Raw genomic sequence first — 25,071 nt, forward strand, 5'->3', positions numbered from 1 at the left:
TTTTTTTATTAGGCGCTTCTTTGAAATCTAACTGAGGTTCCTCAACTTTGGAGTTTTGGGTCAGGACTGTAAGGTGACATAGAAAGTAAAAAGAAATCTGACACCTTATAAATATATGCGTGCTTGTTGCCTTCAGTTCCAAAGGCCATTTTGTTGCCTACAAAGTAACTGAAGAACTGACAATTTTTCCATTATTCATGCATACATGGAAATAATGACAGTAACCACAGCCCCTCTCTCTTATACAGGTTGGGAAAAAAGCCCCTACAAGCTACAAGCAGGCCTCAACCTACTTTTATGCTGCCCTCCAGACGAATCTTTCTCTGAAACCAGTTACTTAAAATTGGCAGAAGAATTTCCCAGCATTTTGAAATGGGAAACTCACAAACACATGCCAGGGAAATTTGCAAAAGACTCACCTATGTCCATCTTCTGTTGAAAACAGGAGGTGCAAAAGATCCTGCCAGCTTTGGAAAAAAAAGCTTTATTTTCATATAAATAAAATGTAAAAATTTGCATTGGACTGCACACTAATCTTAGTATAAAAATAGATAATTTCCTGCAACACAATTCAGCATTATCCCTCGATATATAGAAACACACACCCCCGCACCCACACAGAGGCAATCTATAACAATAAAGTCAGATACCTAAGACGTGACCCCAAACCCGAATATTATGTAACAGTCAAAATATAAAATCAAGAAATGAACAAAAACACTCATAAGACTATCACAACAGGTTTTCTCCACACCTTTCATTTAAATATATTTAAGTATTTCTTTTGTGAGAGTTTTCAGATGATGATGATTAGTCAAAGTTGATTTGTGGGCTGTCAAAGCCACTGTCTTGTTGATAATCCATAACACTGTGTATCTGTTTCCTTGATTGTAGTGAATTACAGTTTTTTCCTGCTGCAGAACACAGCACAACATTACTTGGATGGGCACCAGCAGGACCTAGTGTGTCCAAGTTTGGAAATGGTGTACAACTTGAGTTCACAGTTAGATGACCTTCACTGCAATTTAAGTTTTGGCTCTTGATACGTTCCTTCTCATTATGTCTACCAGGATGCTGAGAAAAAACAGAAGTATCTTCCTTGGCGTGAGAACAAGTATTGGTCATGGGAAATGCTGAATGTAAGTCTACAGACCCACTGGAACATACTTTTTGAACAGGATACTGAAACCCATTGCTACTGTTCACATGCAGAGTCTCACTTATTAAGCTCCAGTCAGCAGAAGACCCTTCATCCCTTACTGGAGTTTCTTGAACTTCAAAGTCTTGGGTTTTCCCAGATTTTGTCTTCCATTGTCTATCAGACTGGCTACATCCAACCTCTGTTATTCTTGGCCTTTCATTTGGGCACTTAAACTTTTCATAAGCTGTCCCAAAGTCAGAACCATCCACTGTAATAGGGTGAATATTTTGAAGATTTCCTTGAGTCACATAGGAGGAAGCATTCTGGAATGTTGCAGTACCAACTCTACATGGTAGACCTTTGTTTGCAAGTTCTTCCTCACTGAAAGCCTCTGTAGGTGCAGCACCAACTGAAGACTCATCCAGTCGCTTAAAAGCTTTCCCGGCAATTTGGATTTGAGAAACTAGGCCTGACTCACTTTCTGCATCAAGTTGTGGTTGCAAGTTACGAGATATATGTTTCTGCGAAGCAGAGTTACTAGGTTTTCTGCCTGTGTTTTCATCATGTGTTTGGTTCTCCTTTAGGGCTGACTTAGAATGTTGAGTGTAACTCCTTTTAGGTTCCTCAACTTTGGAGTTTTGGGACAGGACTGTAAGGTGACATGGAAAGCAAAAAGAAATTAGAGCAAGCATATCCAAACTTCCCCCAAATCAACTCAAAATTCTTTATGTGGCAAATAGTACATTCTCTCCTTATTAAAACAGATGGCATGTGTGAAAATTATGCATGGCACTATACCTGAATGTGGGGCTTTATTTAGTGTTGAGTTCCGAATAGGAGTTTCCAATATTTTAGCCATCGTAGCAATTTTGCCAGCAGCACAGATTATTTTCTTTTCAGCCCTGCAAAAAAAACAAGAAGATTTTTTAAAATTCCAGTCTTTAAAAAGCCTTTCTGGTCAACTAAGAATCCAAGAAAGAAGAAAAGCTTTTGACCTTTCTTAAAATTCTGAACTAAGAAATATTCAAGGCTCCTTTTTAGCTTTTTTTAAATTCAGTTTTAGGGAATTTGTGACATGCTGAACAAACCTGCATGTCTATATTAGGCAGACAGAGATGAATGAATGAATGAATGAATGAATGAATGAATGAATGAATGAATGGAAGAGGTTGTTATCTTCTATTAAAAAGATAACAGACCTCTTTTCTCTATCTCTGCAGTTCATCTGCAGTTGCTGTGTACACTGTACAGCAACCAGAGCAATATAAACCAGAAAATCACTAAAAAATAACAACACAAAAACACCTTAAGGTTCATTGTCCAAGGACACTGCTGACAATTCTCTTCACATCTAACATCATTTGAAATGCCTCACCCTTCATGTTTGCCGTCATCAATCAGAAGCTGTTGAAGACAAATAAGATAATATTTGCGCATTTTTCGGGCGGTCTCCTGCCGTTCCCTTAAAACTTCAGTTTTAATAATTTCTGCAGCTCTCTCCTTACTTTCATGGATGTAACGAAGCATGTCATCTATGAACATACAACACCAATTTATATTTAGTGAGGCATATTTACCATAAAGCCTGGATGGACAACCTTCACTATATCTGTATAGTACCGATTTGTACATAGAATTAGGAACTGTAGAGTTGTTTGGCGAGAGGACAAGGGACAGAGAATGGGGCTATCTCATGTATGTAGACAGAATTTTTTTCCCCTTTCTTGGTGGGTTTTTTAAAAAATATTTTTAAACCATGTGAAGCCTGCTTTAGATTTACACTGTAATGTTCATGCTTCTGTTTCAAAAGGTCAGGCAACAGAAATTCAGTGGGCTGCAAAACGCCCTTGGAGCCTCAGGCTGTTCACCCCTGCTACCCCAATAAACACAACTGGAGCTTCACAAGTAGGTACTCAACAAGACCTGAAATATTAAGCAAGTAGTAGGTAACGTACTGGAATTTTTCCTCTGTTGCAAGCATAAAAACAAGGGGTGAACTGGTTATGCAGCACCATCATCTTCTTTAGCACTTACTTTTAATTTTGCTCACTGTTTTAATATACTGGGAACGCATTTCTTCCAAGGCTTTTCCATCACATGAAGAACAAGGCTTTAAGACACAGCCTTCTGATGATGACCTAGAAGCAAATGAAACACAATGCCCAAACTGAGAATGAAATTACAACTGCCCAGACAAGTTTAGTTTTCTTGTTATATGTTGACTACCTTGGGGGAATATTGACATATTTCAAATGATCAAGTTGGTTCTTCATTGCAGAATTTTCTTCTATGAGGGTTTCCATAATTTTTTCATTTTCTAAAAAGAAGAAGAAAAACTCTTTAAACATTAAATTTAACTTGGTGTTACATAATAACAACCAGCAATTTGTTTTTTATATGGTCTAGAATCACAATTGATTGTTACTCTTCTAGAAGGCAAATGGTATTCTCATAAAATTCACCACTATCAAAATATTGTAGTCATTCCAGGGTTTTTTTCTCCCTGTTCATAACAAATACAAGGCTGAAACAGTCTGTATTAAGCCATATTACTTCATATGAAAAAGGGGTATACAATGATAACTGGGGAAAATGATACAGAACATAACATTAGAATTATTATTAACATGACTCTGAATTGGCCAATTGCAAATGTTCCCAACCTGGAAAGAGTAACTGAAATGGTGGGGGAATGATAAGTAGTTATTATTATAAAAGCTACTTAACAAATCCACTAAAAACCTATCTGCAACTGATATAATTACTTTCTATAATACAAGCATTAGGCCAAATTAACTGCAAAGCTTTAAACTTCTCCATCATACAAGTACAGTGGAAGTCTATTTTACATGTCAATATATTGTTTGATCCTTACAACGTCAAGTTATTACACTGTACATATAAGAACAAGGAATAATGTTTATATCACACATATATTTTCAGAAACCTTAAGCTATATAAGGATAACAGAGTTTCTATTTTTACATATTCAACCATCATCAAAGAAAGAATCAAGTTAACTGTGTGCACATGTGAACTAGCAATTCCTGTTTCACCCCATTCACCCCATCAGAATCCAACTGTAATTCAATATCAACAAGTAAGAGTTACAGACCTTGGGCTTGTTCAGACTTTGTTTTTTGTTCCTTCACAGCAAGCTGGAGATGCCTGCAAGCTTTGTCCAGTTTCTTTTTCAAATCCTGACATTCTTTCTCTTTTTTTTCCAGCTGCTGTCGATAATGGTCAAAACAAATGTCTTCTTGCGACAACATATTTCTTTTCTTACATTTAGAATCTGCATCAACGTGAAAAGTTACAGGTCACTTTTGGCTGATCAAGCAACCAAAGAGCAAAGATAATCCTACCATCAGATTGCAGTTATTATGGATATCTTACTTGTTGTTTTAAAAGAAACTTTTCTGGAAACTGCATGGTTTCATCAGGTATCCCCCCTGTCTATCTCAGGTGTTCATTTCCTAATAATAAATAGTAGTGAATTTGAACTAGCATTCTCAAAGAGTCCCAGTTACAGGGTCTGTAACTCTAGGTTTACTGTATACAAAGTCTCAAGCTTTGATACGGTTATAAAGCTTTTGGAAAACCACAGAAGTGGAGAATATTCTGAAGTTTAGCATTCATTGATACCATCAGAAAACAGAAGAAATAATTGCTCAGGACAATGAGCTCAGAACTCAATGAAGGAGCTCATTTTATTTTTTAAAGATGACATCCAGGGTCTAGCAGACTGATTAATATTCATGGACTTACCCAGCTGCAACTCTATAACTCAGTAACATTATCTCCAAAGTATATTTTAATATCCATGTGACTCTATTCTCTAAATTCTCTCTATTGGCTACTATAGCCAACTGCTACTATGAAAAAGTGCATTTTTGTGTAGGGTAAAACAGCATCAGCTAGACTGAAATTAAAGTGAGGAAACTGATGCGGTGCAATACCAATGTCTATTTCAGTCTCCTGTAAAGGTGGATGTTTTCTTAATATCCGCTGTAGTTCTACTTGTTGCCCAACGTCATACATGGAACGCCTGGTTTGGTCTCCAGGCTCTCCCTCACCGTTCCGCATGCAGGACTCATCAGAATCTTTGAAATGAGAGCCCAAATCTTCATCCTTCTAGAAAGGACAACATAGACAGAAATGTTAAAAGAACAGCCAGCAATTCAAAACCAATTATTCAAGTCAATCTTGTATTCCAAGAAAAAATCAGGTCAGTTTCATCTTACCTTACTACTACTACTACTACTACTACTACTAATAATAATAATAAACTAGGAGAAAGGCCACTGAACAAGTTCTATGAAGGTATAGGAACTGGACCTAGATCTCCAATGGGTAGACTCAATGTACTGCATGGTATCACTTGATGAAGTACATAAGCAGTATTCACATTGATTGGTCACTAGATGTTTTGATATACCGATTCACATTAAAAGCTTTCAGTGCAATTCTATACAGCCCACTGAGTTTAATGAGACTCATGTTCAGGGAAGTATAGTAACCTACTGAGATAAAAGGTCATTTAAAAATATATAATATAATAATCTTAACTGGTAGTTCTATTTCACCATCACTTTATTTCATCTGCTCACTGAAGATCTGAAGGGATGTGTTAAGGAAGTTCATTACATTTCTCACCATTAAATTAGACAGAAAATGTCTAAATGAATCCAATAAATTTCTCTAACAAAATAACCATCTTAAACCCTTCTTTACTGTAGTTGCTATGATGGTATTTATGAAGATTAATTTATATTTATTCAAGAGGATGAAATAAGTTTCTTTCTTTAGTTATTTGCTGCACATCATTACTGCTGTGCTTTGACATGTTTCAGAGAACCCTCATTTTAACAGCTCTCCAAAATATCCCTCCCTTTACTGAGGGAAAGCCAAAGGTCAAATAAACTACTAACTGCAGAAGTAGTAAGAGACCACAGAGGAGAATGAGGCAACTTGCTCTTAAAATGCTAGCCTGCAATGAATGATTAATCAACGTACTTCACATTCCTCATTCCTAGAAAAATCTAATGAAAGTTGGTTTTCAGTTATCTCTCCTTCTTGCTTTTGCCAAACCCTACCTGCTTACCATACTCAGACCAGAGAAGAAGCTAGTTTTCTTCCCAACAAGGAGCTATATGTAAGCTATATGCATCTGACCCAGAGCGAACTTAATAGTTACACTCTCAGTCTTCTTTCTCAGTGGCAAAGAGCAGCCCAGGTCTAAGTTCAGTTCAATATATTCAGTTGTGACATGTCAGTAGTGGAACCTTCCTTGCAACAATAAAGGGGGGCAGAATGCAAGGACAATATGCAGAACTCAATGACATCAAGAGCATCAATCTCTCCATAGAGAGACCAGAACCTCAAATTTGTTGCAATTTATCAGCTGCTCAGTGGTGCGCTCTTGGTTTCTGTGAGGCACGAGGAAAGGTGGAATAATGAGGTTATATCTATACCATGAACACCAAATTATTTTCATTAGGCTCCTAGTAATCATTTGATTTAACATTTTCTCTCAAAATTTGCATTGTGAAAATATACAGATTCTTCTGCTTGAAATGTATAAGTGTAATATGTTGATATTCTACATATCAGTATTTTTTTCACTTCCATAAGCCCACCATCCCTTTTTTCCTAGCTGTACTCTGCTAAAAAGGAAAATAAAAGTGGAAAATAACAACTGAGCATAAGCAATCTAAAATCAAAATGCAAATTATTTAAGGCCACATTAACATTACCTCATTCCACTTTTTCTTCGCTTTTTCAAGAATGGCACCGACCGTGCTTCTATATGCTTTCTGCAAACAAAATATCAGTTTGTCTTTGAACTGGAGATTGATCTGAATGGGAGGAGACACGCTCCATTTTGTTTGCCAAGTACATTCATAGTTTGCACACTGGACCAAATCCTTGTGTATGTCATCTAAGAGAAGTTCCACCTGAACGAGAATCCTATCCTCATACTGATGAATTTCATTTTGAAGTCTCTTGGCTTCCTGAACAGCCCATTCTTGTTGCTTTCTGACAAGGCACATCTTCAGCTCTGCCTCTTTTTGATCAAGCAATTCTTTCTTTTGATTTTCAAAGTCTTCTTTGGCCTTTGCAAACATCTCGCTGATTTTAACTTTCTGGTCATGTAAAAAGGCGTGATATTCTTTCTCATTTTGGTCTTGCATCCTGAGAATCTCCTCCTGCTTTTCTTTGCTCCACTGAGTACGAGCTTTTGCAAGCTCTGCTTTAATAAGGGATGGGATTTCATTTTGTTTCAGCTCCAGCTCCCTTCTAAGGGACAGTACCTTCTCTTCAAGCTCTTTGGCTTTTATCTGAGCTTTATCACAGTTCTCAAGCTGTTTCTTCCATTTCTCTTCAACAGCTGATATCTAAAGATGCAAGGCAGAAGAGTCTATCAGTATATACAGTGGTACCTCGGGATACGAACTTAATCCGTTCCGTGACTCTGGGCGTATCCCGAGTTGGTCGTAACCCGAAGGAAATTTCCCCATAGGGTTCAATGTAAATCCGGTTAATCCGTTCCGCCCTCTGAATCTGGTCGCATCCCGAGGCAAATTTCCCCATAGGGTTCAATGTAAATCCGGTTAATCCGTTCCGCCCTCCGCCCGAATTTGGTCGCAACCCGAGGCAATTTCCCATAAGGTTCAATGTAATTACCGTTAATCCGTTCTGGCGTCCACGGACCACACGGAAAGCGGCCGGGCGCGGCGTGGTGCGGCGCGAAAATGGCCGGGTGCAGCGCGGCGCGGCATGAAAACGGCCCGGCGCGGCGCGAAAACGGCCCGGCGCGGCCCGAAAACGGCCCGGCCCGGCGCGAAAACAGCCCGGCGCGGCGCGAAAACGGCCGCGGACCACGCGGCAGGGCCGGAAAAACAGCCGCGGACCACGTGGCACGGGCGGAAAAATGGCCGCGGACCACGTGGCACGGGCAGAAAATGGCCGCAGACCACGTGGCACGGGCGGAAAATGGCTTGTACCCCGAGGCGGAGTTCGCAAACCGAGGTAAAATTTTGGGGCCAGAGCTGGTCGTAACCCGAAAAATTCGCAAGCAGAGGCGTTCGTATCCCGAGGTATCACTGTATATCAAATCTGTCACCGCCCAGAGTCGCTTTTTAACGAGATGGGCAGTGACAAACTTGATATATATAAATGCCTTAAAGATTTCTCTGGATGCTTTAACGCAGATTGGGGGAGGCATAACTCAGTTTGAGATTAATGTAGGAGGAGGGCAGATGTCCAGGAGATCCAGACTCTTCTCTTGTCTCCTGAGTGTTAAACCCTAGCCATAGTTAGAAGCAAATCTAAATTAAAAGTTGGTACTTTTAATATAGCTGTAGGGGAAAGGATATGGCTGCACAAACGAAGGCAAGGATGAAGGACTCGGTAAATCAAATAGCTATTATTAGCAAACTGGGCAGCTTTACACCTACACTAGTTAAGGTTATTTGAGAAATACCATTTCCAAGAGCCTCTTAAAATCTCTATACTGCAAGCTAAACTTGCTCAAACTCATTTTAAAAACTACATAATTTAGAAGATGAGACAGATATACACATACAATCTAGCTGTGCCGTTATAGGCTCCGATATCTATCTCTTTGGGAAGTTAAGCAATTTAGGTATTTTTCCAGTCCAATCAACTGAAATTCGCAGTGTTTCAAATTTAAGGCCAATGTACAAAATTGTCGTAAGTACGTTGTCCACATTTTGTCACTCAGCCACAATCAGTCTATTTTCTGTTACCTGTTCTGCTGTGCTGATTTCAGATTCCTTTTCCCACTTTTCTTTGGCTACCTTCAAATGATTTTTGTATTCCTCGAGATCAGTAAGTTCACGCAGCCACAACGCACGAGCTTTAGTCAGAGCTAATTCCACCTACACATAGTAAGCAGAAGTCAAGAAGAAGCCAGAAAAAAAAAGAATCAAAGATCTGGTTTCAGGGCACTTGCAATTAATACATGTAGTTTTGTTGCTTTGATTTCTATTGTTAATAACCCAAAGGGATTTATAGTTTTAGTGGGCCCAGGATTGCAGTATCAAATCTTAAAGGATAGAGAACAGACTCGTCACTCTATTTTTCATTCTAAATGTGAGAATTAAAGTGCAAATATTAAGCACAACCTTGAAACACAGAACTAAAAGTATATTATTGTAAGTATGTATTACAGGTAGTCCCTGGTTAAAAATGCCTGGTTGAAGGACAACCCATAGTTAAGAACGGAGCCTATTGTAGCAAAATTCAAGTTAAATGCACAATGATTCGAGTTACATACACAATGGTTCAAGTTCATTACCCAATACTACTTATACAGTATTATACAATAACACTGTACCAGCTTACATACAAATTCGACTTAAGGACAGACCTTGGGAACAGAACTTGTTCTTAAACTGGGGACTACCTGTAGTCATTTCCTCACTTTAATCCTAAAGCAACTATTTACTTCTTTTCAAGTGAACGCATATCGTACTGATTCACCTTGCACATGTTTTGGTTTTATCTTGAACCCTATACAAATAAAGCCACAAATCCGCCTGTCACCTGAGCGGCAATGTTCTCGTGGTAGTTTGCTTCACGCTCTCTCAATGACTTTTCCTTTGCTTTCAGAGACTCCCGAAATAACGACGTCTGCTCCTCTACCGCCTCTGCAATCACTTGGCGCAACGTTTCATCCGTCTGACTACCGTGATCTTTGAGTTCCACCACAGCTCTCTTGGTGTCTTCCAAAACCTGAGCCAGCCTTTCTTGCCACTCTTTTTCGACTTCCTGAAAAGCCTGCTCTTGGGCCTACAGGTGACAGAAGACTGCGCTAAACAAAACATACATTTCATACAGAAAATCCCTGGGAAAAAAATTCGAAATAAAACCAAGGCTTAATTTCTTTGGGTTTTTTTTTTCCTAAGAAGCAGAAAGAATAGGGGCTTGGTGTTGAACTGGCCCAGTGGAAGGATTAAGAGGTTTTCTGATATTACCTGCAAAAAAGTAAATATCAAAGATTCCTGAGCTTCCTTAAAATCAGAAAGATATACATTCAACACAGTACTAGAAGCAGCTTAATTATCTACGCCACCAAAAAGGATGTTTACTGCTATGCTTTTAAGACCCAGGAACAAGATCTTCAAGATCCAGGTGAATTCCTTCTCACTCCCACCCATCCAGTCTCTGTGAAGCTATGTTAGAGGGTCTCACTTGTACATTATATAAACCCCAGCGCACCTCTTTCTGTTCTTTCTCCCAAATGTTTTTGGCAATTGCCACTTCATTTTCAATACACTGCCTCACGTGGGCTTCTTTTTCTTTCTGCCACTGGCTCTTTGTTAGTTCCATGGAATTCTTGTATGTTTCTTCTAATTCATTTCTTAGTCTGTTCAAAGAATCTTCTTTTTCCTCCAGTAACTATTAATGTTAAGAACAGATTTTAGGGCATCATTCAGATAAGAGTCTCTGTTTGTTAAAGAGGTAAAAAAGTGAAGACATCATATAGTCCGTCTTACTGCATGTGATTATGTTAAAGTACCACCTCTTACTCAAAGCATTTTCTTTATTTTGTTGAAGTGTTTGGGGCAGTAATCATATGTCCCACTAATTAGGGAGAAAACCCACCAAACACAGAGCTATTTGTTTCCAAGTAAATATACACATTTCAGTACTGACTCATTTAAATGGTAAGACATCGTGCAATCTGTCATATAGTTATTAAAGTAATACGTTTTACTGAAAGCATTTATTTCCTGACTTTGCTCATGTGTTCTGGGAATTAATCCTATGTCCCCCCAACCAGGCAGAAAGCCCACTAAACACTACTTGCTTCTGAGTAAACAAAGCCAAGATTCACTATTACATTAAATAGTTCCCTACCTTTCCCCTTGCAGCACCTGGAAATTGTCTTGTCTTGCTCCACGTAACCCATCTTTCCCTTGAAGTCCTATCAATTGCTTGTTCTCCTGTGTCCATTTTGCTTCCCCTAATTTGTTCATTGTGCCTTCATTTCCTCCCTTATCATTCCACCTCTGCTAAAGTTTAATTTCTAAAACCCTGGGAAAAGGAGCTACCTTTTTGTAGTAAGTTATGTACAAACCAAATAGCTTTGTGCCAATATATTTTTCATAACAGGATAAGGGCAAAAAATATGCAGCAGCCTCTCATTTCTAATATGCGCAAAAAGCATCTTATATTTAAATTTCCAAAGAATGGCATTTTTAGATTAAAAAGAGAGAGGTTCAGTGCTTACAGTAGCCCTGTGAGCAAGTTCTCAGACGTCTAAACGTACCGCGAGTGGTGAGTCATATGGTCCTGTCTATTTCAACTCACGTTACTTCTCTTTAACAGCAACAAAACTGTACTGAAATAGATTTATGCTTTTGGATGAATATTAGGAATATTAGAACTAAAAATGCCCACGGAGAGAAGTTTGTGACTCTGTGACCTACAGTATCTAAAACCATTTAACTACGGTATTATATATACAGCATGTATATCTGCCCCCATTTTAGGCAACAACAAAATGTGTCTTTGCTTAAGGCCATCATTTAGTACTGCTATTTTGCAGCCTGCAGTAAACTAAGGCCATTTGGGCATCTACCTTTTCCTCCTTCCGCTGCTGCTCTTGTTCAAATGCTGCTCTCAGAATGGCTGCCTGCTCATCCTTCTCCTTGCAGATGGCAAGGTAACATTCTTTCACGACAATCAACTCTTTATTCAGGTCATCAATGTCCATCCTGGGGAAAAAGCACATGACGTGGAAGAAGATGTCAGGGCATGAAACATACATGAAGGATAAACTTATTTCAGATATTTTAGTTCAACTATTCAAATATAATCGTACTTTAACTGAGCAATGTTCTCTTCATAAGTGTGGATGAGTTTTTCTTTTTCTGCAGCATATTTTTCTGCAGACTCCTCAAGGAGCTTTTTCTTTGTGTCTTCATAATGTTGCCGATACGTTCTTTCACACCTGAAGCAGGAAAGAGCAAAGCTTAATTTCTTGCTTGTAAAAGCATTATAAGCCCAATGCCTAAGACAATATAAATGAAGCTTCGCCAGCTACTCTTACTCATCCAAATTTGAAGAACACAGAATGTAAAAGATTATGACAAAGACACTGTTGCCCAGTCAAACACCAGATGAGCTTCTGCTTTCCCAGCTTTCAGAAAGCAATTTGATGGGGCCAATCTAATTTCTGGGGGAAACTGTTCTATAATACCGGGGCCATGACACAAAAACAATGACTCTAACTTCAGTGGCCATTAACTAAGGATGGGGAATCACCAAGAGTTTCTTCTCAGCAAGAGCATAGTGGATGGGCTAATTCCAGCTGGAGAAGGAGGCCCAGCAAGCATCTTAGTGCCAAGCCATAAAGGGCTTTATAGGCACCTTGAATTTGCACCTGAATTACTATTGCCAATCATTGCAGGGGCTGTGACACAAGTGCAACATGATCTTACTGATTAGAACAACCTATCAACTTCCTTGGAGTCAGCAGACCAAAAGGAGTTCTAACTCACAAGGCTAGATATTGCACCCATCACCACACTGGATTCCATCCATGAAGAATTAAGATGTTAGTAAATCTGAGCAACTTGATCAAAAAAGTGCTGTGTAAAACAGTCACAACAGCCTGGTGAGAGATCAGCTGGCTTATTTCTTCCCAGAAGGGAAATGGCCAGTCTAAACTAACCACCTTTCATCTTCCCCTGCTGGTGCTCTAGGCATTGCTTCTGGTCCTAAAACCATAGACTTCTGCTAAGTATTTGGTCAGGGCCAGAACTTAGACATCTCCTAGAACTGTCAAGCATAAAAGATGCATTGAAGGAAGACGGAAGGAAAATGTTCTTATTCCTATGTATATCTTTTTGATACACCTACAAAACACTACCAACACAAACGAGTCCTAAGACACAAAGAACATTGTCATTGTTATTTACTTATCTCCTCTATGGAGAAAAACAGAAGGTAATACTTAAGATCAACAAAGGCCATTGTATGTTTACTTCAACTTTCTCTCCCAAGTCACCTGTTGAGGGCTTCTTGCTTATCCCGATCAGAGTCTTGAATCATTTGCCTCATTTGACTACACAGGTCTTGATTTGTATTTTTTAGCTGCTCATTGCTTTCCAGAAGTTCTTGAATATGTGCATTATGATTCTGACGAAAGAGAAATAGTATTAAACATAACCTCATATTCTATTTAAAAGATATTTCCATGCTGCTGCAATCAAGACTACTCTTGGTGGCTTACATGGTGTTTATATGGTATTGCATTCAAACTCTTAATCTGCTCTGGCTTTAAAAATGACGTATTATGAGTAACATTGTCAGACACTTGAGACAGGACAGAAGAATTCATAAGATTCCCATCTGTGCCATAGATGTAAAAAAAACTGCAATGAAGAAATTATGCAATTGTAACAAAATTCTTATGAAACGCGTTTTTCTTTTGGGATTATATGAAATGCTTCTTAAAACAAGTTTTCATTAATTCTAGATGTGTTGCATAAAAATGACCCTCCTCAACATTAGAGAAAGCTCATGCCTTTTAATAAAATTTGCCAGTCAGAAAAGGTGCTCCAGAGCACCTTTTCACTACCATAGACTAACAAGGCTCTCCTCCTACAACATTCAACATAATGTAAATCAGCCTTTCCCAAATTGGGGTGTTAACTCCCTGGATTTCCAGCCACATACCTACCCAAGGACTGTTACAGATGCCTTTCTACAAACAGGCATTTCTATGCACAGAGGATGCTACCATTTTTATGAGAGGGACATGTGGTGCCTATCTTTGTGAACTGCTTTCTGTGAGTTTTCATCCAGTCTGAAGATGTTGTATGTATAATGTCCACCTGCTGTTCTTTGGCTTGTAGAAAATTAATTAACTTTAAACAGGCTCATCTGATTTTATAAGACAAGTGCTCTCATTTTATCTCCCCCACAAATCAGATCACCGTATGGGAATATCTTATCCAATCAGATACTAATGGTACCTTATCCTTAAACAGGAAAAACAAAAGACATGAAAAAAGCACCTCAATTTCCTGTTGCAATACTTTTTCTTTTTTGAGCCTCAGCATTTCTTCAGAAGAACTATACTCTGTGGTATCAGATGGACTCTCCATGTTTTTCCCTCTGGCCTAATATAAAATGTAAGTTCAGAAAATACTTGTTAGTTCTTAGTTGAAATAGCTCCCTCCCACAAAAGGCATTTTATACAACGGAGAACCTATCCAAATAAATGGATACTGTCCCCTTCCAATTTGTAGGAGTTACTTCTCAGTAAAGATGGATAGCATTAGGCTGTATTAAACACATGTCTCTTTGACCATCTGGTACACAGGAAAGTTGGTGTTCAGAGGAGCATGGCAATGTCGGTGGAGGACTGTGCATTATGATAGTACAGTTTTTCATCTTGCTCTCCAAGAATCTGCTCTAAGTCTCTGTCTTATATCTGCTGCAACAGAGAAAGGAGCAATAGAAACCCAGCAAACAGGATATGATGAAGCTTAAGAATGGACCAGGCAACTTTTACTACATTTCTCCCCAGATTCAAAAATAGTCCAGCAGTACAAAAGACAAATAAGGATCTCTAAAGCTGATCCGACTTTCACTTCTATGTAAATAGGCTTTTACATCATGGGTAGGGTTTGGACCACAGTGGGTATTCAAGGGTAGTCAGCCATACCATTCATCCAACCAAACTAAGTAACTCTGTTCTGTAAGTAAGGACATCACATACAGATCATAGCTGTCTAGTACAAAAGAATGCATCTTTGCCAAGAATGAAGAGTTACCAGGAAAAGGTCTACACATAATGTTTTAACTGAGGTGTTCTCTAACTTTCAAAGAAAATTTCTCAAGAAGAAATTGAATGTTTATTCTTTATGTGATAGGCTGAGTGTTTGCTACTTTAATTATACCTTTGTAATCCATTGTTGTTATTTCTTCTTTTTCTTTCCACAGCTATCCAAATTCTATTATAAGGCTGCTTTCCCTCAATGTTCTTTCTAAGCTCTGAGTAAAAACTGTCTACTTCCGCCAGATTTCCAGCAGTGAGTGCTTATAAAACAAATGGTTACTTACAAGTTCACTTTTTTCTAAGCAAACAAAGCAACAAACAAACGTGTTCAATCACTGATGTTTCTGAGATCTTCTACTCAGAGGTTAGAAACCTGTGGCTCAACTGAAATTCTCAGCAGCCCCATTCAGTGAGGCCAACAGTCAGCAACATCTGGAAGGCTTCAAGTTCTCTAATCCTTTCGTGAGGGATTTCAGCAGCAACAGCTACAAAGGGCTGTTTTCTCCCATACTCCCCTAGTAGCCAACATCCTGTCCTCCAGTTACTAATTTACAATTCACCAGAGATATTTCTTGTGTATGCCTTATCAAAACAAGTTGTCCACCCAATGCATTCCAAAGTTGTGGTGAAACTTGTATTTTGATCAAAGCTATCATTAGGGAAAGCTAAGACAAGATAAGTCATATTTAAGCTATGTAACTGTAACAAGAAAAAAATTATTAGATTAAATAAATTAGGAATATTACCCTATCTGGCTACTAAGAAAAATTTCTAGTAGTCCCGACTGGCTACATTGATTGCATTTTGTCCAGTAAACCAAAATCCAGAGTTAACAGTGTTAACTTCTTTATGTCTATATAGGATAGAATAGATAATCTTTATTACAGTCACTAATCAGCCAGTTAAACTGCCAGCTTCGTAAAAGAATAGAAAATATGTTCATGTCAATGTTACTAAACATACAAAACAAGTAACGCACCTCACGTACATTTGATTTTATCAGCTGCTGCTTCAGTTCTTCTATAGTCTTATGACAATCTTCAAGGTCATTTTGCAGTCGAGAAACCCGGTTCCTTTTTGTTTTGTGACTGCTCAATAACCGTTCCATTTCAACCTTCAGCTCTAAAATTATTTCATCTTTAGAAAGTCCTTTATCTGTTTCTTTATTCAATGAACAACTGCTAGGTATTACAGAAAAGACAGATGAGAAACTAATTATACTAGTAGGTTATATTAGAAATTCTGAGCTATTTGGAATTACTTTCTAAGGTTGCACATAGAAATCCACTGTGAGATCTATCCAAAGTTAAAATTCTATTGTTACAATTTCCTTTCAGGTTCACTGAAATCTAACTGGTATTTGGACAATGTATTTATTCACTGCAGAAAATTACATTACTCTGGCTCTGTGATTTCAAAGATGGTTTCACCTGCTAGGTGAATCTAGCTATTGTAGTTTATTTTAAAAAAACAGTTAAAGAAGCAATGTCTTAATATGATACGTGAACCAGGTCATAATGTGCTTATTTTTCACAGGCATATTGTGTTAACCTAGACAATTATGGCTGAACAAACCATGGCTTAACATGGTTTTTTAATGTCTTGTTTTGATCTACTATTCTTAAATGACTGCTGTGTTAATTTATTGCATGTTGCTTGGGGGAGTTTCTAAAAAGCAGCTGATAAATTATAAAAAAAATAAAGACCCAAATTTGTTCTTTATTTCCTTTAATACTGCATAGGAAACTCACACTGTCCAATTGGCCTCCAACCTTGCATGGTTTCAGGTTTAAGACCCGCTTTATTCAAAAATTACAAATTTACTCTCTTATGAAGAAAACACTATATACCCTAACCTCTCTACAAAGAAAAATTTTAAAAATAACAGAAAATGGGTATAGGTTTATTTTAGTGCAAATCAAAGCAGATATATCATTGAAAACTGTCTATATGACAAGCATTGGCATTCTGCTGAATGCTAGGCACTTAGAAAATGCAGCATGATCAAAGCTATAGATGTGACCCATTTTGCCTCTTGAAGGAGAGCCCACTGAAATTATTTGTGTGGGAGAGAATATTTTATATTATTTGCAAATGCAACAATTGGAACAAGCTAAGAAAATGGAGAAATATCCCAAGTGAAAGTTCCTTATGTATTTTGTTTTAAATGACAAAGGCATTAATATGGTACCTCTGTAATCTTGTCTTCTTGTTGATTTGTTTAATGCCCAAATCTACGTATGAATCTGTCAGTTCTACATTCAGATTTCCACCCGGATCATTGAGAAACACACCATGTTTTGCAGCTGATTCATATAGAACAATTTCTTCTTTTAGTTCCTTTATCTCTTCCTATAAATATGGATACTAAATTAGAGTCAGATAAAGAAAGCCAGAATAAATTAAGAATACCAGCTTGCTAATGTTCAGATGATATTCGGAACTACTTCTGCTGAAAAGACAAACTCTGATGTTAGTTCCACCCTAAAAACTTTTGATTTGTGAGCAAGTCACATATGAATATGTAGTTCTGCTTCTATTTTGTTTCTTAATTTACACTCCGATTCTCTTCTTGGTCAGCAAATTTCTCTTCTAAGGATCAAACAGGTCCACCCACCTGCTCCATTTCAAGAGTGAAACAACTATAAGTATCCAGAAATTTTAAAAAGTCACTTATTATTGGTAGCATACTTCAATACATAGATATATCAAGTTAACTCACTGCAAAAATTTAAAAGAAATCTGAAAGTGGTTTCAAATTCTATTTTCACAATGAACCCACTGAAAGTGTTCGGCTTTTCTCCCTTTTCAATCTCATATAAATTAGAACAATAAGTTTTTTGATTGGTTGGTTGAACTTTCCAGCAAGTAAGACCTGTGAGGCTTAAAGGGACGGTCTCCATAATTAAGTTCAGAATGCTACCTAAATGGTCTATTCAATTTCTTTTAGTCAGTTAAGCATACCTAGAGCATTGACATTTATTTGGCTATTCTGTAATTACAACACTCTCTAAGATGTTCCCCCCAAAAGTTCAAGATCTCTCTCAGCTTAAATTTAATGGTTCGTGTTGCTCAGCTTCATTCTTTCTGGGTAATATGTTTATACCTATCTTACAGTTCAACAGAGGCATAAAGCTAGCAATCTGTTAAACGTTAAGCATGGTTAGTATTACACAGACGGTCAAAAAGGATAAAAATAATAAAGAAAGGGGGAGAGAAAATTCACACAAGTAGAAGAAAGAGGAGCTAGCAAGATCTTTAACATTAGAAGAGCACTGGACAGGAGAATACCAACAAATTGTGGAAAATAAACTCAATATCGCTACTGATGATTAGTAAACTCAGTATCACTATGGAATAAAACAATGGTCTACATTCTATAGAGTTATATTCTCCAACAGAGGCATTTCTTATATAGCACTTTTAATTTTATGCTGGTCCGTGTCAGTTCAAATTTTACAATAGTCAAGAAAGTTAAAAAAAAATCAACCTGAAGAGCCTTATTCATCTCGTCGCCTATCAACTGTGCAGAGTGGGCTTGCTGGAGCTGCAGACGCAACTGGTTTGTCTCCTTTACTAAGCCTGGAGAGAATAAGAATTTATGAATATAAATTAAAAAGCACTTAAGAGAAAAAGTTACAAGCTCAAAACAGTGCATTCACTAATTTAAACAATATTCTAGGTTCCTCTACTTTAACAAATACAAGGAAAGTATATCGATATTGTAGCTACATGGTGGAAAGATAGTCAAATCAGAACTGTTGGTTTTTCATTTCTATCACTTGGAACTGTGTAATTTCATTTTAGCTCACCCCGTGTTAACATTAAAGTAATGAATAAGTGTGTCAAGTACATTTGCTTTTCTTTGGCACACCCAAAGCTAAAGGAAACCGTGAAGCTGTCCCTGTTATGACAGGCAAGGATGCCTTGATAGAAGAATTGAGGATTTAAAATAAAAAAAAAAGGAAGGAAGTGTCTAAATACACAGTTTCACCTTAAATGTCCTTTGGAGAAGCACTGCACACTAGCCAGCAGGATTTATTTTTTTTTGTCTGGATTTGGTAGGGAATGTGGTACTTGAGTACCTTTCCGTCAAATTCATCTCTGCTTCTTTACTTTATTATGCAAGATTAATTTCAGAAAACGTTTGGGACTGCAACTTCCATTCCTCCCTTCCTGACATGAGGCCTCTAGCTGGATTAGAATTCCAACTGTTTGCCAGACTGTCATTCTAAGCAAACACACACAAAAGTGAAATGCTGTATTTGACACAACAGTCATCTAAGAAAATTTAAGTCATGATTTTCAAAACATCCCACTTTAAAAAAAATTTTTATACATTGATTCCTTTGCCATCTGGGCCATGGGAATTTTCAGGGATATGTTGCAGAGCAGTCTTCCCAAGCCTCGTGGCTTCCAGATGTGTTAGATTACAATTCCCCAAATTCCTAGCCACTTTGGGGAGCCATGTCAAATAGATCAGAACAGATTGGAGAAGGCTGCTGTGGAGGATGCACAGAGCTGAAGAAAGCGATGGCTAATCTTTTCAAGTGCTTGTCATCCACACAAACTGAGATTTCACCTAGCAGAGACCTAATAATCATTTGTTGGGTACTGCAGGAAAAAAAAAAGTTAAATCAGAAAAGGTGACATAAGTCTGTTGCACAATTTGTCTGCTATTGGTGATCTCTGTATTAAGGAGCTCTGCCCTTTCTTAGGAACACTTCGAAGTGACTTAAATCAAAAATTTAAAATGTAAGAAAATTCCACAAAACCAGCTCGGGTAACAGTCAACTTTACTACTTGGTTATGCTAACATTTTTCAGTCTCCTTTTAGTCTCAAGAGGCTGACATGTGTTTCCTAAAGCTTTGTGCAAAAAGTAACAGACGTTTGTCCCAAAGATTCTTTCATGTGCATTTTTCAATGATAACTTTACTGCAAAGGTGACTATTTAAATATAGTTGGGGGTGGGTGTTTTTTTAATGCAAAGACAACACACCTGTTTGTAATAGATTGGCACACTGGTTTTGGCTTTCCTCTAGACTTCTTGAGAGCCGATTTATTATTTCATTTTTTTCTAATTTACTTTCTTCAAGAGTTCTTTCAAGCTGTTTCACATGCTCCTTTAGGCGGCAACAAATTTCTGTCTGAGAAAAGAAAAGTACAACTTTTAAGCCATTTCACTTACATGGTCATCCAATAAACTATTTATAGAATGCTCATCTTTACTGCTGTAATGTTTTTCTAACTCAATCTCTACATTCACTCTCTTCCCCAATGTTTCATTTCCTAATACGCTTTTTAATAAATATTTGATACCAACTAACTACATGTCTGTATTATAACATATTAAATTAGTACTATAACTGGGAACCACATATTTTTACAGTAATTTGAGGACTTTTTCAGTCCATAAATATCAGTTCACTGACATTTGTTAAAACCTAGCTCTGTCCTTTTTTAGCTCCTGCTCATTCTGAAGTCCTGCAATATATTTGCAAATGAAGACCTTCTGCTATGAGCTTATTGAGCAGAGAAAACCAAGCTTTGTAATGGGAATGCCTTGTGAAAGTATTTTTATGTTGTGAGAAACAATATGACCTGCTCCTGGAGTGATACATTTTTCACATCGAGTTTCTGTTGCAAAGATGAAGTGTGCTCCTCATATTTCTGTTTGAGTGCCGCAACAATAGCCTCGTGTTGCTCCCTTGCCCGCTGAAGAGCATCAGACCGGCGAAGTTCCAAGAGCTGCTGTTGCATACTTTCCATGGCCACTTCTGCTACTTTTGATTGTTTGATCAGCTGCAATCAATCAATCAATCAATCAATCAATCAATCCATGGCTTTTAATTCAGAATGACAATACAACTGCCTTTAACGTAAGCAAACTGTCAATGTATAATCAATATAAAGATTATAGTACTGGAACTATACTATGATATATACACTGTCTACAAATCTCTTTTCTAGCAGGCTGAGAATTAGGAAACAAAGGAAAAACAATGTCTAACAACATGGCCTTACACAGCATTTTTTTTACACTGTTATAACTTCCAATGGTCTTTAAATGAGGCAGTCGGTAAGCAAGGATCACCTGTATTGTCTTTACTCAACTCCAATTTGGCTGTGGATCAAGCATTATTGGGGGAGAAATGTGCTCCACTACTCTGTCGCAACATCAAAGTTTGAATAGGATTACACGTATCACATATGTCATGTCTTAAGCATGGTTTACTGCCTGATTTGGGCAACACTCTAAGCTATAAATAATGGTTTACCAACCACAGCAGCTGGGTTCCTACAACATGCTGAGCCAAAACCAAACAAACCACATCACAGGTTAACCCGATACACGATGGTCTTCCAATCTCCAACAATTTCATCTTGATGTTCAGCTTTTCAAAGACAGAACATATGCTCTTGGTTTGCTTGAGGAATGATACTTGCACCTAACATCTTTGAGCTTCTACTGTCTCACATACCCCTTAAGTGAATTATTTAGCAAACAGTCAAATACCTAATATGCATTACTCTTAGGAACTGCAAAACTGTAATAATTATACTACCTGCTCCTCATTAGCAGTCAGAGTCTGAATTTGGGTTTCAAGAGCTTTTATTTGGCCTTCAAGTTGAACTTCCCTTTCCTTGCTATTTTGATAGAGTTTTTGACTTTCTTGGAGACTAAGATACATGCCATCCTTTTCATCTTTAAAAAAGAAAAACATTTACATCAGTGTACAGTTACTTTTTAAAATTTACAACATACCCTTTTCAGGGAAAAAAAAAACAAATAGAAGACTGTACGTGCTTGTGTGGAAAAAACACTGAGTAGCACTTGTTTCATTCTGAGATTTTAATATCAAATTTATGGCATTTAAGAAAAAGTTATTAATGATTTACTACCCCAACTGGCTAGTGAATGAATGAAGTTTGAAGAAACGTTCTGCAAGTAACCCCCAAGCTAGCATCTTTAATCTAGAAAGATACCAGTACTCAATCAAGCAAGCACCTACAAGATTTAGTCACTCACTTTAGGAGGTAATTCTCCCAAGTCACCAGATGTTAGTGCACTGTGGATCGAACAAAGTAGCAGACCCTGTCATTGGGGTGGGTTGGTGTATCCTTCCTTGTTATGCATTGTTTAAAAAAATACGAACTATGCAACCACTTGTCTTCAATTTAGCATGAGCAGGAAGAAAGACTTACATATTTCTCTCAAGACTTGCTATATTTCAAACATTGTTCCCCATCAATCAACAACAAAAAACAAAACACTGAAGTGAAGGAAACGGGATACATCCTGCATATGTTCTGGATTACACCATATAAGAGAAGTTGATATGGTCCAAGCATAACTTTTGCAGTCCTAACCTTAGGACATATTTACCTTTCATAATTGTAAGCTGATGGGTCAGATACCTAATCTGCTGTGCTCTTTCTTCCAGTTGGTTATTAAGTTCTCCTAAAGTTCTTTCTTTTGCTTTATTGAGAACCTGAAGCTGAAGAATCTGCATGTTGTCTGAGGAACCTGTAACTCACATTAAGTTTCCACACATCAGGCATAAACTATACAGGATTTTCTCAACCAAATTATACAATTCAATAAATTCTCTGAGGGTGAGAATTTCATTTTGACAGAAGAACATAAGTCTTCTCAGACAAACTTTGCCAGATACTTCTTTCAAATTTTGCCCTGTGGTTTACTTAGGTAGCAGAAGGTGAGAAAATCAGTTACTTATTCCAGGATGGTGACTCAGAGCATTGTAGGTTGTTTGCAATTTGGCGTTTGGTGAATCAGGCTGCCAGGTCTTTCTCATGAAAAACTTTTTGCCCATACTCACAAAAGAAGAGATGAAAACCTATATCCAGCCATTCTCTGAATATTATTGATTCTGATCATCTACAGTTGAGAGAAAGTCATTTATCCTTTCGCTACACTCTTCACATCTCCCATTTTCTATTCTAATAAAACAGCTTTGTATGAAAACTCTGTAATAGCACAGAGTAAGTCAAATAAGCAGGTTTCATTTTATTTTTTGGAATAGCATCTCCAAGTTGTATAAAGATTTGCTTCTATACTGTTGCACATTTACTGATGTCAAAAGTGCAATACTTTTTCAACTGTACTAAGAAATATGCCATCAAATTTCATTTTAGTCAGTTTGCTAAATCTGTTTCAATCGACATAATTTTTTATATTTCAACCATTGAATGAAGTTAAGGATAAAATAATGACTAGTGGTACATACACAACATTGTAGTCATATTTGTATTTATGCTAAGAAAGTGGCCAGATTATATGCACATCAATTTTCAGAAACCACAATAATCCGGGATTTGTGTAAAAATATTTCCATAAGCCTAGCTTGTAAATTCATCTATGGAAACTTAATGTAAACATTTTTTATATACAAATATATTGTTGACTCTTCTGTTTTATTTCAACAAAAACTAGGATTCTAGCATCAACTAATAAAAAGCATATACTTACTTTCACCAGTGCCCAGAAATTCTTGTTGCATCTCTTCAAATGCTTCTGCCTCTGAAGAAATAGGGGCTGTTTTCTGAATGTTTTTCTGGTATGGTTTATACACAACTTTGTAAGGCTCCAAAGATTGGTTGTTTGTTTCTGAACCACCATACTGCAACTTTAACAACACAAATGTTAAATAATTTATAAGCACTACTTACTTTTTTAGTTTTAATTATAAAGCGCCCATAGATTATGTGCCATCAAGTCACTATCAACTCTTAGCAACCACATAGATTTTCTCCACATTGCTCACAGTCAAGAACAGATAAAAAGAAACACAGCTGAATTCCACTGGTCACATAAGTGATTCAGTGATCATCGCTCACAGAAAATGAAAATGTACAAATACATAAGCAATTTGCCTACACCAAATGGTGTAACATCCATACATCCTAAACACTGATTCCAGGATTTTATCTCTCATTTACAATTACTATGAATGTTGACTTGTGAGTAGTTAAATACAGAAAATATTATAAAAATGAAAAATGCACAAAGGACTTGGCATCCAATTGCTGGTGCCCCTTCCAGCCAGGTAGCATCAAAGCTTGCCATTTACATATTTGCTGCTTTGGGAGACATAACCAGTTGCAAAGCACTAATTTAGCACACTCCTACCTTCCTCTCTTTTAGATCATCTTTCTCTAAGACTAATTCTACTTTTTTTTCCTGCATAGCGAGGCAAACTACTAAAATTAGCAATGGAGATTTTTATTTAAGAAAGTTTATGGAGCCCACTGGGGCCCATAAATATTCTTGGAGATAAGCATGAAGCCAGAAGCTTCAGCATGCCAGTTTCCTATCCTTAAAATTCTATTTTTTAAATTAAAAAAAAAATCAGGCAAAGAACCTGGTGGTTACCAGGTAAGGTGTCAGCAGGAACAATGGTGCCACTGGCACAATCCTGGAGACCAGGGTCTCAAGCCCTACATACATTACATCAGGAAGCTTACTTTCTCAAACAGGCACTACTTTTGTATTCAAAAGTCATAAATGGACAATGCAGCAGTTATAATTCCATTTTAGTTTCATTCTGGAACACCCCTAATTGCTACAGCATGAAAACTGGGACATAACAAAATAATGAACTGTTATCAACAGACCTACCTTCAAGGGTTCCTGCTGAGAATCAACAAAGTTTGTTACTATGCCATGTTGGTTACTGAAGTCTTGCTGGTGGCCATTTGTGTATGCTCTAAAGTTGGGTGGGAGAGTATATACGTTGCTTTGTTGGTAATGGCTAGGTGCACTGTAATCATCGCCAAGATATACATCATCAGATCCATTTTCACTAGCCCTGCCAGAAATCTCATACATGCTTTTATCTTCAGCCTCATTATGATGGCCAGGCCAGTCACTTGCATGCATTTCACTTGGGATGTTTCCTTGATCGTACACAAAGCGGTCGACAAACATGTTCTGATCCTGCCCATAATCCTGAGAATGAACAATTTTAGTGAATACTAGTGGACACTATCCTACCCCAGTGAGTCAACATGACTAGCCATGTTGATAAAAGAAGCACATTACTAAATGATCCTTCCACTGAAAATGACTCTGAGCATAACTGCCAG

The 25,071-nt window shown here is 37.5% G+C and overlaps 1 protein-coding gene across 4 annotated transcripts in view; it reads right to left on the reverse strand.

Moving 5' to 3' along the window:
• Positions 1–270: 270 nt before the first annotated feature.
• CEP152 (centrosomal protein 152) overlaps positions 271–25,071 on the reverse strand; it is a 32,379-nt gene continuing 7,578 nt past the window's right edge. Inside the window, exons 5-28 of one of the 4 annotated variants that reach the window (XM_088148575.1) lie at positions 24,605–24,934; positions 23,456–23,612; positions 22,352–22,492; positions 21,531–21,670; positions 20,566–20,766; positions 19,964–20,111; positions 18,454–18,545; positions 17,155–17,315; positions 15,952–16,141; positions 14,197–14,301; positions 13,185–13,315; positions 11,997–12,125; positions 11,754–11,889; positions 10,388–10,567; positions 9,713–9,958; positions 8,914–9,045; positions 6,898–7,539; positions 5,101–5,275; positions 4,257–4,436; positions 3,368–3,458; positions 3,176–3,279; positions 2,517–2,673; positions 1,940–2,043; positions 271–1,790 (exon numbers count right to left, since the gene is read on the reverse strand). In XM_088148575.1, coding sequence (XP_088004701.1) covers positions 811–1,790; positions 1,940–2,043; positions 2,517–2,673; positions 3,176–3,279; positions 3,368–3,458; positions 4,257–4,436; positions 5,101–5,275; positions 6,898–7,539; positions 8,914–9,045; positions 9,713–9,958; positions 10,388–10,567; positions 11,754–11,889; positions 11,997–12,125; positions 13,185–13,315; positions 14,197–14,301; positions 15,952–16,141; positions 17,155–17,315; positions 18,454–18,545; positions 19,964–20,111; positions 20,566–20,766; positions 21,531–21,670; positions 22,352–22,492; positions 23,456–23,612; positions 24,605–24,934 — 5,052 coding nt within the window. In that variant the 3' untranslated portion in view covers positions 271–810. Of the gene's footprint in view, positions 1,791–1,939; positions 2,044–2,516; positions 2,674–3,175; positions 3,280–3,367; positions 3,459–4,256; positions 4,437–5,100; positions 5,276–6,897; positions 7,540–8,913; positions 9,046–9,712; positions 9,959–10,387; positions 10,568–11,753; positions 11,890–11,996; positions 12,126–13,184; positions 13,316–14,196; positions 14,302–15,942; positions 16,145–17,154; positions 17,316–18,453; positions 18,546–19,963; positions 20,112–20,565; positions 20,767–21,530; positions 21,671–22,351; positions 22,493–23,455; positions 23,613–24,604; positions 24,935–25,071 lie in introns of all 4 variants that reach the window. The other 3 variants (XM_088148573.1, XM_088148574.1, XM_025164147.2) reach the window with 3 other exon arrangements.

The sequence above is a fragment of the Python bivittatus genome, unplaced genomic scaffold (assembly GCF_059951505.1).
Source record: "Python bivittatus isolate LINGU-HERP-01145 unplaced genomic scaffold, Pbiv_v1 ctg000530_np1212, whole genome shotgun sequence".
Classification (NCBI taxonomy): Eukaryota; Metazoa; Chordata; class Lepidosauria; order Squamata; family Pythonidae; genus Python; species Python bivittatus.